Source organism: Aythya ferina (assembly GCF_964211825.1).
Source record: "Aythya ferina genome assembly, chromosome: 1".
Lineage (NCBI taxonomy): Eukaryota > Metazoa > Chordata > Aves > Anseriformes > Anatidae > Aythya > Aythya ferina.
In genome coordinates, this window is record NC_140296.1 from 123,305,599 (window position 1) to 123,319,259 (window position 13,661).

Below are 13,661 nucleotides of genomic sequence, written 5' to 3' on the forward strand. Positions count from 1 at the left end.
AAGCAAAAATGCTGTGTGAAAGGGCCAACAGGTGGAAACACGTCTTAAGACATTTGTGAGAGACAATGACTCAGTTTCTGCATCCTCCTCGGGTCTCCATGTAGCAAGCATTTGAAGGTCATGCTTTGCATGGGTCCTGCTGGTGAAGCACCCCGGTGGCATTTCTTGCCTCTTGGAGAAAAACCTCTCAGCTTTTGCTGAGCTCGGGAACTTGGTGGGAGCTGGAGAGCCCTACACAGCAGCATCTCATCCCTCAGACAACCTTTCAGCTGTTGCTGTGCTTTTAGTGGCAAATTTAACCTCAGATTTGTGAAAGACTACTCTTCCCAGCATTAGACTCTGTGGGTCTATACAAGACTTTACATGTCTATTTTGATTTATCGAGAGGGAAAATTGCTGCGTCTCCCCACAGGAAGGAAACCTCAAAGACTTGTAGAGGCAGCTACTAACAGAGAGAGGAGTTCACTCCTGATACTCTGAAAGAGGATTTCACAATAACCCCACATGATGGGGATGTTCTTACCTGTCTCCATGCTCTCCGTATCAGCAGACATGCAGTTATCCCACATGTCAAACAAAAGGGAACGTTTTCCAACCACAGATTTGATGCTCAATTACAGAATAGAGCCTGACAGCTTTTACTAGTGTGTATTAATAACCCTACTTCACTTTATGGCTTTAACAGTTGCAGCTAGCAAGATTTATAGTGACACATTACGTTCGGCAATGCATCACGAAAGGAAACTAATCTGACAGTGCCAGGTCACTGAGCTGACTTACAAGTTTTTAAGTGCGTTTCATCTGCCAAATTTGCTGCCCTATTTACTGGATTAAAATGAACACGTTGCTCTGTGTTTATAAAACTTCATACTTAGCTCTGTTTTGGTGGTTTCCAGACTCTTTTTTTTTTTTTTCCCCCTCTGTTACGGTAATGTCCCAGCACCCACTTGGTCTTTCTTCCTTCCCCATCCTCTCTGTAAACTCTTTGAAATGGTTCCCACAGAGTGTGTCCCAAAGGGGAACCCAACACAGGGAAGCTGCAGGCAGGAGAGGAGCGAGCATAGCTGTGGGGTTGCAGGCAGAGATGAGGGACGGAGCGGCTGTGGGAGAAGGGCAAGAGGGTGATCGTCCAGGAGCAGAGGGAGATGGTGCCTCTCAGCAGGAATCTGTCCCCCAGTTGTTCTCAAAGAAAGGAGGGTTTGCTGAGACTGGGATTGTCTCCTGCCACTTCTCCCTAGGCTTGGTGTTCGAGCTGACAGCGGGACAGTCAGTCCTGCCTAAATGTCAGGCACTATGTGCTCTGGGACGGGGTCAGAACCCCCTCAGCAGCCACAGCACTCGTGCATTTTTAATCTCTTGTCTTGCCAGTGGGCTGTGCCTTCCCGTGTTTTCCATCCTCACGGCACAGGAATCCACCCCGCAGATGCAGATGGATAACAGGAGGCTGGCTCCTGCCAGGGGGAAATGGGCTTGCTCCCCTAGGCGTCCATTACTCAAAGATGCATTCCTCACTCCTCCTGCAACCTACACAAGTCTGGCCCAGCAGGTTTCAAAATCCAGTCCCTCTGGCCTTCCTGTAGGATCGATGGATAGTGACTGACATATTTTCGGGAGCTTTAAATTCACGACAAAGAGCTCTGCACTTCCACTGAAGCATACTCAATGTCTAAGACATGGTTGAGACACCCCTTTGTTTTCACATTTTTGTGAAACAAGAACTTCTAAACAAATAAAGTACGATCCTTCTATCAGTATTTTAACATCTGTAATATCATTGTGTTGCAAGTTTCTTTGCCTTTATTGATGTGAAATAAATATTACAAAATATTTTTTCAACGTGTAATTGCTGTTTCTCCAAGAGGGAACAGAAAACATACCATCCAAAATAGACAATGGCATGTGAGGCAGAAGTACTGCTGAAAACACCTTTTTAACAGGGGACACCATTCAGTATTTTAACCTCCGAGTGAGACACTTCCCTACCGGTGGTTATGCCTCCGTCATGTCTGCTATTACTCCTTTTTGAGTTCCCTATTTCTCTTTCTTGTTTCAGAAGCACAGGAAAAAAAAAATAAATATGTCCTGCATTCAGAAGTTCAACCCTGTAACTCTGTCACAGGCAACCCTATTATGGATTTTGTTATCTAGCAGGTATCTAAAACAAGTTAGTTTTACTCCCCTCCTTCTCTACTGCACTAGCCTGAAGGGATGGTGCTGTCAGCAGACAAAAAGATGCTGACCTATGCCAAGTGTGCTCGTAGAGGAAGATACAGAAAGAAAAGAAACCCACCCATATCCCTGCCCGGCTTTTGTTTTGGTGGCCGAGGGCCTGTTTCTGGTGGCTGAGCGAAGAGCAGCATTTCAGCCTCCTCTCACAGGATCAGCTTTGACTCCATCTCCCCTTGGTGCGTGTGGCAGAACAGCACTCCAGATGTGCTTTTCCCAGTGCTTTGCAAACACAGCTGTGGCACGGCGAGGCGCACAGCAACCACCCCAGCTCCCTTTTCTCCTCTTTTGCCCCAAATACTGAGGGTTTCCAGCAGCAAGTGCAATTTTTCTTCCCTGAGGCTCTTGCCCCGAGGGGGGGGGGGGGTGTCTCTTCAGGACAACCCCTGTGGCGTTGGGCTCCCCGTGACTGAGGCAGCCGCTCCCCTTCTCCTCGGGCTCGGTCCCGGCACCGTGTCCGTGTGTCCGTGTGTCCGTGTGTCCGGAGAAGCCGCCCCTGAGGGCGGAGGAGGAGCGGAGGCGGGGCGGTGGCGCGGCCATAAAGGGCGGGCGGAGGGGGCAGGGAGGCGTGCGCGGGAGCGGGGCCGGGCGGCGCGGCGGGGCCGGGCTGAGGTGAGCGGGGACGGGGTGAGGCGAGGCGAGGAGGAGCGCAGAGCTCCTCGTTTTTCGAGCCTCTGGGGCTAGGCGTGTGGTGATTATTTCTGTGGTAATAAGGGCAGCGATGCACGCTGTGCCCCTGCACGATAAAAACGCTGGAGCCCAACCAGGCGCGGGTGGTGGGGTGGAAAGCTCCGCTGGAGAAGTGCTGCCGTGGGGTGCTGTATGCCTCGCCCCAGCTGCTGAGGAGCCCACAGCTGGAAAGGAGGAGCCTGTGGGCTTGCAGAGTGAGCCAGGAGTCAGGAGAGGCTCCCGTGCTGTGGAGAAGATAGTGCTTTAAGGTGAAAGTGTGTTTTAATATGCCTGAGGGCAGCTCCTGTCAGCCTCGGTGCCTCTGGGGCTATACTGTGCTGGAGCTTTAAGGTCTGTGTTTGAAGAAACCCTTGCTTTGTCCTGGATTAATTATTTTATGAATCGCAAGCTTGTTTCATGGCTACTGAAGCTGATATGATACGCAGCTGCTTATGCCCAAGGACAGAAGCTGCTTCCTCCGGAGCACTTCTGCGTTGACGTCTCGCTCTGTCACCTCCGTGAACACAGTCAAAGAGCTTCTTGAAAGCCAAAAGCTGGAGGCTGACAAGCAAGAGATAACAAGAGCTGCTGCTTGAATCTTGCTTGAAGCGTTCCCCACGCAGCGCTGGTTCGTGTTGCCAAACAGTGTGGTTGCTTTTTAAGCAGCTCCCGGTAGGCAGGAGTTAACTGAGCTAAGTCTGAGTGGTCTGACCTTGGCAGCTGCCAGCGCAGCCTTCACGAGTACTTGGGGCAGATGAAGGTGAGACCTCAGTCTGTAGCTGTCAGGGAGCACCTGGCCACCATAAAAAGCTGTAACACTTAAAACAGGAAAGTGTATTAACTCCTGTTGGAGTTGAGTGACTGTAGAGTATATGTAAGTATTGATATACCTCGAAACAAGCTGCTGAAGTACCAGAGAATATCTGCTCAACTGTTATGAGAGCTGTGACAGCACTCCTTAAAGTGCTAATGCTTGGACTAGGCTGTGACAAAATCTGGTCATTGAGTTTCTCAGGTCCTTAGTGTAATGCTGACATGTACGCCTTAATCCCACCTGAATATATGCCAGCTCTTACAAGCTTGTTTTCCCTCCACAAACGACTGAAAAGGTCAGGGAAAGTAGGAATATTGCCCAAAAGGTAATTTGATTATGTAGTGTATCTGAAAAAGAATTGCTTGCAGACTGGAATGCAAATTTAAAAGTTCTGTTATCTGGCTTTGTAGCTGAAATGCTCTCCAAGATGCTGAAGTTCTATAGTTTTTGCAGGAGCAAGGTGGACTTCTCTCTTAGCCTGTAAGAGGGAGATAATGGAAACTACTGGAAATACTAAAAGTTTTTTTTTTTTTTTTTTTTAAAACAAACAAACAAACAAAAAAACTTCTATGAAAAAGCAATCTTGTGCCTCTGGCATAACTGGAGTGCTTTCAGTGGATTGGATCTCTAAGCCCTGGAACTAAAACACCTGAGTGTTTTCCACTGTTGTGTTAGCTGGAGAGAGGTTTGAGCTTTACCTATAATGAAACAAGTTCAAGGTTAGCTTTTGGAAGCCTTCTGTGCTTATGGTTCTCTCTGGCTTCAGCTGGTACTGCGGATCTTAGAAACCTGGGCAAAGCTTATTTGTATTATTCATTGATAATTGCCCTTTGAAATGAACTGCTGTGGTGCGGTACTTAACTCTGCATCACCAAGAAGGACACAGACAACTACATTTTGTGCCTGAACAAGCAGGGAAGCTGAGAATCATTTCGGGTGAAAGGCTTGCTGATAATCATTAGTCTGTAGAACTATTTCTCTTTAGGTTCTACATGTAGACAGCAAGCAGAGCATAAGATGTATGTTTAGGAAGTGCAAACCGAAAGTTTAACTTACGTTTTTTTTCTTCCTCCACCTCCTTACAGTTTCTTTGGAGAAGAAAAACCTGAACATGGCAAGCAAAGGAAGTAATACAGACTGCATGTCATGCAGCGTACTGAACTGGGAGCAGGTCAGCCGCCTGCATGAGGTTCTTACAGAGGTGGTCCCGATCCATGGACGAGGTAACTTCCCGACGCTGAAGATAACTCTGAAGGACATTGTTCAGACTGTTCGGAGCAGGCTGAATGAAGCAGGCATTGCGGTACATGATGTCCGTCTGAACGGCTCTGCAGCTGGCCACGTCCTGGTCAAGGATAATGGTCTGGGATGCAAAGACCTGGATCTCATTTTTCAAGTGTCTCTTCCGAGTGAGGCAGAGTTTCAGCTAGTTCGAGATGTGGTGTTGCGCTCCCTCCTGAATTTCTTGCCAGAAGGAGTAAGCAAGCTAAAAATCAGTCCAGTAACACTGAAGGAAGCCTACATCCAGAAGCTGGTTAAAGTGTCCACAGAATCGGACCGTTGGAGCTTGATATCACTCTCCAACAAACATGGTAGGAACGTGGAGCTGAAGTTTGTAGACTGTATAAGACGGCAGTTCGAGTTCAGTGTGGACTCCTTCCAAATCATACTGGATTCCCTGCTTTTCTACTATGACTACTCGGAAAACCCCATGTCAGAGCACTTCCATCCAACTGTGATTGGGGAGAGTATGTATGGAGACTTCGAAGCAGCTTTCGATCACCTCCAGAACAAGCTGATAGCTACCAAAAATCCTGAAGAGATCCGAGGTGGTGGGCTTCTGAAGTACAGTAACCTCTTAGTGCGGGACTTCAGGCCCATGGATAAAGATGAGATCAAAACACTGGAGCGCTACATGTGCTCCCGGTTCTTCATAGACTTCCCAGACATCCTGGATCAGCAGCGCAAGCTCGAGACCTACCTCCAGAACCACTTCTCCAAAGAAGAGAGGAGCAAATATGACTACCTCATGATCCTGCGCAGGGTGGTGAACGAGAGCACGGTGTGTCTCATGGGGCACGAGCGAAGGCAGACTCTCAACTTGATTTCTCTGCTGGCTCTCAGAGTACTGGCAGAGCAGAACATCATCCCTAATGCCACTACTGTTACCTGTTACTACCAGCCAGCACCTTACGTTAGTGATGTGAACTTCAGCAACTACTACCTTGCCAATGCTCCCGTGCCATATAGCCAGTCCTACCCGACTTGGTTGCCTTGCAACTGATCATTTCTCTCCAGCATTCTTGAGTGGAGGCTACTAAAAGCCGAGTTGCCGAGTGTAAATACACAAGTAATGACTGCCAGTTGGAGGCTTTCTAATAAATAGGACTGTTGGACTATCCATTTCCTGGTGTGTGGTAGGAATACACAGCCAGGTGATGTGTGAAGAACCTTTTTCAGTATATCTCTACAAATGCCAAGGAGCCTTATTACCTCCTCACTGGGAGAAGAGAACCAGCAGCCAAGTGTTAGAGGAATAGTTACAAAACTAGGCACCAGTCTTGGAAATGGCTGTTAATGTCACCTAAGTGTGGAGTATTCAGTGAACTGGGTTAGTTAATAGAGCAAAGACTGGAAAACGTCTTGTGCAGAGCAGAAGTTGATCCCGAACTCTGCTTTCTATTGCCTAATCTCATTACTTTATACTTCCTCAGTTCAATTTTTAGTCAGCTTTCTATTGAACTAATTGTGCAAGAGTGGGCTTGTGTCATGCTTGGGCTGCTTCTACTTTCTGGCTGTGTAGAACTGATGACAGGATGGATATTGTCCCTCTCGTAGAGGGCCTGAAGGGTGTTTCCTGTAGTAGATGGGTGTATGTGGGCCTGCATCAAGTTCAAGTTTGTCTTGGAAGTTGAAGATGAATTAGTAAATCTGTCCCTAAAGCATGAGCTGGCTAAACCTTTCTCGAGTACAAAAAGGGATGGAAGGTGGCTTGTCTAAACATGCACCAAAACCTGATCTAAAAAAATTACTAAGTCCTTGGAATAAGGCATTAAAAACTTAAATTGGAACTGCTGTTTGAATGGTTAAGATGGGGAAAATACTATTAAGTATAGGCTTAAGATAAAGTCTCTTTCAAAAGAGTTATTGGCACAGTTGGAAAGTAGCGCAGCTCTTACACTGAAGTGTGACTTAACTTTCTTCCTCATGGGTCCACAGCAGGCAAAAAAAGAAAAACCAAACCACTAACTTGTAGTCTGATGTGCACGTCTGCCACAGCATAAATTCCTTAAGTGCCTCCTAAGGGTTTTTTTTTTTTTCTTGTACAAATTCAGGAGGTCCTGAAGGCTTGCCTTTCTGTCTCCTCTTAAGGGTTAAGCTTTATCACTTTTCTTTTTTTAAGTTTGTCACTATCACTTGGTCACTGTATGAGATAGGATTTGGGGAGGTTAAAGCCGAGATCTTTGTCTTTAGCAGTCTTAACCTTCACTTCATGTATATAAACCCTAAGCAGAGCTTTCCACAGAGGCTGTGTGTAGTGGAAGTCTACCCCTGCTTTCAGAACAGCCTCTGAGAGAGCGTGTGCTCCCTTGGAGGCTGACCTTCTTAACGGGTATGTGCTGAACTTGCTGCTTTGATGCCCCTGTGCTTTATAAGGATGGTTCAGAGTTCCACGGTGCTGTATGCAGCAGTACTAGAAACTGACTGGAAGACTTTTTCACTGAGCTGCAATAATAAAATATGTATAGCAAATGATCTTGAGGTTCCTTTGCTTCACCAGAGAAGTACTAGAAACAGAAAGGGGTGCAGAACTAGGAAGGCAAATTGTTGAGATACTTAATATGTAGCAGTGCAGTGTTTAAGGATACTTAATTGCTAACCCTTCTTGGGTCTCAGAAGCTCACGCAGACAGCTGGAAGTCAAAGTGCTGGATCAAACAAATGATTTATGTGTAGAAGGGAAAGCAGAAAGCAGGTAAAACACCTACAGTTGGTATTAAAGGTAAAGAGTAGCAGTGCAGCTCTTACCTGGCAGTGAAAAACTGCCTCTTCTTGGTAGGACCAAAGAATTCTGGTTATGAAAAGTGGGAGAACTTGCAACATAACTGATTGATGAAGACCACATCAGTACAGCAGCAGAGCTGCTGTTTGCTTCACTTAGCTTAGGAAGGCAGGGAGGGATCCAACTGAGGAAGCTGGCTGCAGCCAGGCATGCTTTAGGTTAATTTCTCCAGCAGTCTTGTAAGCATCTTCAGTAGCAAATAGACAGTTTGGTGGCTTTTTTTATTATCGAAGGCTCTTGAATAGTCTGCCAAAGGAGTTGGATTCAAAAGTAAACCCATTCTTTTGTATAAACTGTGGCTTGGACTTGGAGTAGCATACAGGCAAGGTACCTCTCACCCAAGACACTAGCTGGAAGGCTTTTTTAAAAACTAATGGTTTGGCTGGTGTTGTCATGTGTGTCAGACTTAGAGCAAGCTTACTGCCAGAATGAGTAACTTCTGCATGAGAAGCAATACTTGGACCAGCACGGAGTATCACCAGAAGGGAGGAAGCCTTTTTAAGGGTTTAATTGCTCTCATCTCTTAAATAGCTGCAGTTGGCTTTAAAAAAAAAAAAAAAAAAAAAAAAGCTGTGCCTAGAGGAACGTGTTTGATTTTCGTTTCAAGTAGCTTACACTCTGGTCTTACAGCATCTCACAGCTTACCTTTAGGAAATCTCATGGCTGATCTTTAGGAACTTTCTGTGCATCAGCTCCTGTGGGAGAAGCAGCCCATGCTCAGGGGACAGTCCTCATTAGCTTGAAGCAAGCTGCCTTGTTTCTTACTGGTCTTTGAGTACCTTGGCTGCTGTACATCGGGCCAGATGTATCTAATAGAAAAAGTGCTAGAAAGCTCTCCTGGATTTATGTTGTGACAGAGCTATGGAGAACTCAAGCTTCCTGCCAAAAGTATTTGTGCTTTTCCTAATGTCTCTTGTAACAGAGGATCCTAAGGAAGCTTTCTTAAAAGTCGAATGGCTGTTCTCTGAACGTCTGCCTTCCTCGGTTTAAGCTTTGCAGGACTGCTGTGTTCCCCTGTCAGCATCTTACATTGCTCTGGGATGATAAATACTTGATGCTTTTTAGTCTGGATGTGAAGGTCTTGAGCAGTTAAACTGTAGCCTGGAGTTGCACATTACCTATTGTATTGGCACTAAGTTATAAGGGATTGCTGGGATGATGTGTGGTGTCATTACCTTCAAAACAAGCCTGGCTCGGCAGTCTAGGTGGAGCTGAAATAATTAATAACTTTTCATTGTGGTGCTGCCAGCAGCCCGCCCCTTCCTGACTTCAAGCTGTCCCGGCAGCCTGCTGCCACAGGTAGCAGCAGCTTAATCTGCTGCGTGTGGGTTGGTTTGGGGTCAGGTTTTTGGGGGCCCTGTAGCTGGGAGTAACACGAGAAGAAGTGCTAGGTTAAAGTGGTGACCCTAGGCCAAGTTCAGGCTGCCTGATTCAGTCTCCCTTCAGTGCTAAATGATGCAAACCTGCACTCTCCTCTGCTTCTGTAGCAAGTGGAGGTTTGGGACAGGCTATTTCCCCAATGCATTCCCTCAAGGCAGCAGCATCAAAGCGAAGTTACAGCGACACTGCACTGCAGGACTTGTGTCTGTGCATCATTCCTAAGGGCTAGGCTTCTGGGAAATGAGACCTTATGCTTTAAAATAGCTCTCTTCTTCCTGTAGCTTAAACTCTGCGGGGCTAAGTCAGTCTGAGGCTAAGCATCTGTTCTGAATATTTATCACCGAGTCCTCCTTAACATACAGTTTATTGATATTTTTGCTCATTTGTAAGCTGGATGAAGTCTTATATTTGATCAAGATGCTACCACAGAGACCAGGGTGGGTTTTAGTCACTTCCCTGAAATCCCTATGCTGATCTACAAAGCAGAAGGTAGTGTTTAAATCTAGTCCAAGTACCTGGAGATCTTACTGAGACTTAAAACCCCATGGTTTTTGTGATGGAGTTGCCGAGTTAAGCACTTGGTATGTTTTTGTGCCTAGATGTTGTGGGTTTTTCTGATCATTAGAGTTCCTGCAAACGTTTGTAGGGATCTCTGCTTGTCGTGCCATTGGTTGGGAAAAGGCCTCTTAGGAAATAACTTAGGCAAATCGCTTCAATTCAGCGTACTGACAGTTTGCTGTCCCTCTTACTAAACCTGTTGAATCAGAGTGCCATAATTGTTAGGCATGGAAATAAGCAATAAGCTGGCCATCGTTACTGGCAAATTGGTCTAATTTGGGCACTGGGAGAGCCAAATGGATAAGTGATACTTGTAGCTTTTGCGTCGAAGTCTTACTCAAACCATTGCTGTCAATGACTTGTTAACTATGGCAAAGTGTCTTTCATATCTGCTCTTTAATTTCATTGAAACTCGTTACGAGGTGGGATGCCGGGCGATAGTTGTAGGAGCTTTTGTGGGAATGGTTGGAGCACTCCAGTTTCTCTCCTCCATGGGAAGAGAAGGCCGTTCACTGAAGTATCTGCATTGGGCTTGTCTGTCTTTTTTTCTGATTAAAACCGCACTTTTTGTTGAAATTTGAAAGCTTTTTTTCTATTTTTTTTTTTTTTTTTTTTTTTTACTATTAGAAGTCGGCTCTTGGAAAATCTCACGCTTGTTCGAAAAAGTGAGTTTTTCCTTTTAGGCTGGCGGAACAAGATACTAGGAGTACTTGGATTCGTGACGAGCCCTGATGTGAGATTGGTCACAAGAACTCGATCTGCTGTTCTGCACTGTGGTATTCACTTGTTCACCCTTGGGAACTGGGTTTTGGACCTTAATGATCCTGCAATTCCTGTACAAATAAACTTATGCTAAACATTGCTCGCCTCGAGTTATTCCTGCACCGGAGTCGTGCTGACTGGGAGTCCTTGCAGCTTATTGAGTGGTGTGTATAAATACACTGGTGGAGGGGAAGAAATGGTTGATTTTTTAGGTCTTCCTCAAGAATTTTTATCACTAATCTACAGATCTGCCTCTCAACTGGCTGAGGATGAGTGAGTTAAATGAGACAGGTAGGTGATTGATCTCTCACTTAAACTACAGTGATGGTTTTTAAAGAAGCACTTGCCCTCTGCTGCTGGTCTGAGAGTGAAATGTGGGAGCATGTCCCTAGTCCTATGAGCAGCAACCCTCTAAGGTACCTACAAGCTGAATGTCTTTGTGCTTTCCCTCTGTCCTGAGATTTGATGCTTCTGTTGGCAGTGAACTGCTAAAACTTACTGGTCAATGTAGGCTGAGCGGGTCAAAGCTAAATAAAAGCCGGGGATGTGTGGCAGTATATTTGCTGCTATAGAATCAAAAATAAATGTACTATAAAAAGCATGCCTGCTCCTAATCCCTCCCAGAGCTCAGAGAAGCTCTACCCTCTCAGTTAGGTAACGCTGGAGGAAAGTCCAGCCTTCAGGACCTTGTAACAACTGCAGTGGAAACTTCTGCAGAGGCTAGCAGGAGCACCGTGATCTTACAAAGGCAATCGTGGAGCCTGTGTAGTCCCTTTCCAAGGTGTAGTTTCTCCCTTATGGACTTAAATGGAGAACTGATAATGCAGCTGCACAGAGGGTGGGTGCCACAAACCATCTGTTTGTCACCTGAAACTCCCTTACCTCAACCCCTCAATTTATCTTGTCGTAAAAGTTTCGGAGTTATTTTGGGCAGCCTCCCGTAGGTTTCTCGGATACCAGACTTTAAAATGTGTGGGGTCAGACGGTGCCACAGCCAGGCGGCCGGGGTTAGGCGAGTGGCTGTGCTCACACTTTCAGTTCCACGAGGAACCTCCAGCACGGTGAAAACTGATAATAAATGAAGAAGTGAACTGCTCTACCCTCTTGCTGCTGCATGGTCAGGGGAAACAAGCATCCTGTCTGGTGGTACTGCCAGAACCCAGCCTCACCCCTGCTGAGCAAGATGAGCTCTGTTTTGTGACGGGGAGCAGGAGGATTGAGAGGACTGGTCCTCCAAATTGTCACTGCTGTTCTGGTGGATGTAATTATTTCCTGCCTGCCTCCTGTGATGGTGGCTCCTGTTGGCTTTAATATTTTGAAGCCAGTGCTCGATGTGCCCTCCTACAGACAGAGCAGATGCTTCTGTAGGAGAACCAGACTGTGTGCCTGCTTATTTTGAGCATTGTTCACTACATATTTACTAGATTTAGTGCCCTAACACACTGAACAGGGGTGGTTGCTGTCTTCAGCAGTAAAATAGGGTTTGCATTTATGCATCCTCCACTAAGGAGGGAGATGTATCAAAGGATGCAATGCACCACTCGAGTGTGGGTGTTAGATGTACCAGACGTGTCTTGCTGTAGTAGCAGTGCTGTAATCTGTTGGGTTTGGTTTGGTGATAAAAAGATAAGCTCTGTATCCTCTGGGCAAGGCTGCCTAGTGGAGGGAGCAGTTAACCTCCCAAACCTTAGTAATTTTCCTAGTAGGAAGGAGTTGAGTCATCGTGCTGGAAAAACAGAGCCTTGCCAAGAGCCATGTGCAGAGCAGCTGCTAGATGGAAGCTGGTAGTTCGCTTATGTAAATGAAAGGAAGCTCTGCTATCTGCTGCAGCGTTACCACGTTTGCTCTCAGATAGGGGGTTCAGTAAACCACCAGGAACCAGTTACTTAGGCTAGTTAATCCAGCAAAATGCTGCACTGAGTCTTCACGGCTGCTAAGTTGAGCAGGGGACGCTCCGTGCCCGTTCACTGCCATCCCCAAAATGTGTTAGCTTTGTTCTCTATCTGACTCGTATGGTGCTTGGACAGCAAAACTGCTTCAGAAAAGGGTGAAACCTACAGATTATACTGATTGTACATCAGGCAGAGGGAAAATTGCCTTCCTTGCAAGGGAACGGTTACAACGTGAGCCTTCTGCTTCAGTTGCTGCCTTCGCACTGCAAGGCAAGGCTTCTGAGCATGTAGGATGTGAAGCACTTGAATTGCACCCACGAATAGGTCTCATTGCGGGCACTCTTCTCCCTTCGGAGTCAACCCGCCACCTGCAGCAATTCCCTTCTCCACCCCCTATATCTCCCTTATCTGAATTACTTACTCTGAAAGCTATATCTCAGTATAACTACTGGAAAGTCATTCAATCTTTCTAAAGCGCTTGCCTGAAATTTAGCGTGTGCTCTGGGAAGCTGTTCTAATATTTGGTTGTAGCCCTCGCTGAGAATGACGTTATTTCTGTAGCGATGGGTTCCCGAGAATCCGTGACCTGGGGATTGCTGCTTCCTTATCAACACGGCTGAAACGTCCCAGGCTGTCTCGTGCTAGCCACTAATCCCTTCAGCTCTTGGATGAACTGAGGAAAATGAGCCCTTGAAGCCTGATATTGCATGTATCGGATTTGGAAGCTGGAAACCTTTTCTTTGGGAGCTCTGTTGTTTCTCTGTATCTAATGAACCAGCCCCAGTGGCTAGCCCAGTGCTCCACATCGCCACAGAAAAGAAATAGTGCTAAGATTACTTCTCAACTTCTTGATGCTTGTGTCCCAAAATTGTGCTTGCTGTTTTTACCGTAGCGTTATGGCATGCCGAGTGCTCTTGCTGGCAGTTGTTTGCAGCGAGCTCAGAGTCCATCTGCTGCTTTTCAAAGCTCCGTCTCCCATCTGGTATTGACAACATCTGTGCTCCTGGCTTCCAGATGTAGCGCTTTGCATTCGGTGGTATTAGAAAAACATTTTGTCTGAGTCCTGTGGTCAAACCCCGACAAAGTAGAAGGACAGAGCAACTCGACTTCATTGTTCACGAGCTCACCGACCTACAAGTGTGGTGAAATGCCTGCAAATGACAGCAGCACTCATGGTTTTGGGTTGTTCTTGCATACTGAAGTGTGCCTGAGGTTGCTGTGGGCACTTTGAAACCTGCAGGTGGCTTAGAAACAATGTCAGCACCATGTCCACAAAGGTACAGGACGCAGGTTATTTG

General features: G+C 46.4%; 1 protein-coding gene across 1 annotated transcript; it reads left to right on the plus strand.

The window, feature by feature from the left end:
- The first annotated feature begins 2,798 nt into the window (after positions 1 to 2,798).
- TENT5C (terminal nucleotidyltransferase 5C) lies at positions 2,799 to 10,571 on the plus strand. The gene is made up of 2 exons (XM_084501135.1): positions 2,799 to 2,838; positions 4,795 to 10,571. The coding sequence occupies exon 2, from the start codon at positions 4,821 to 4,823 to the stop codon at positions 5,991 to 5,993; it is 1,173 nt and encodes a 390-aa protein (XP_084357261.1). The 5' UTR covers positions 2,799 to 2,838; positions 4,795 to 4,820; the 3' UTR covers positions 5,994 to 10,571.
- The last annotated feature ends 3,090 nt before the right edge of the window (positions 10,572 to 13,661 follow it).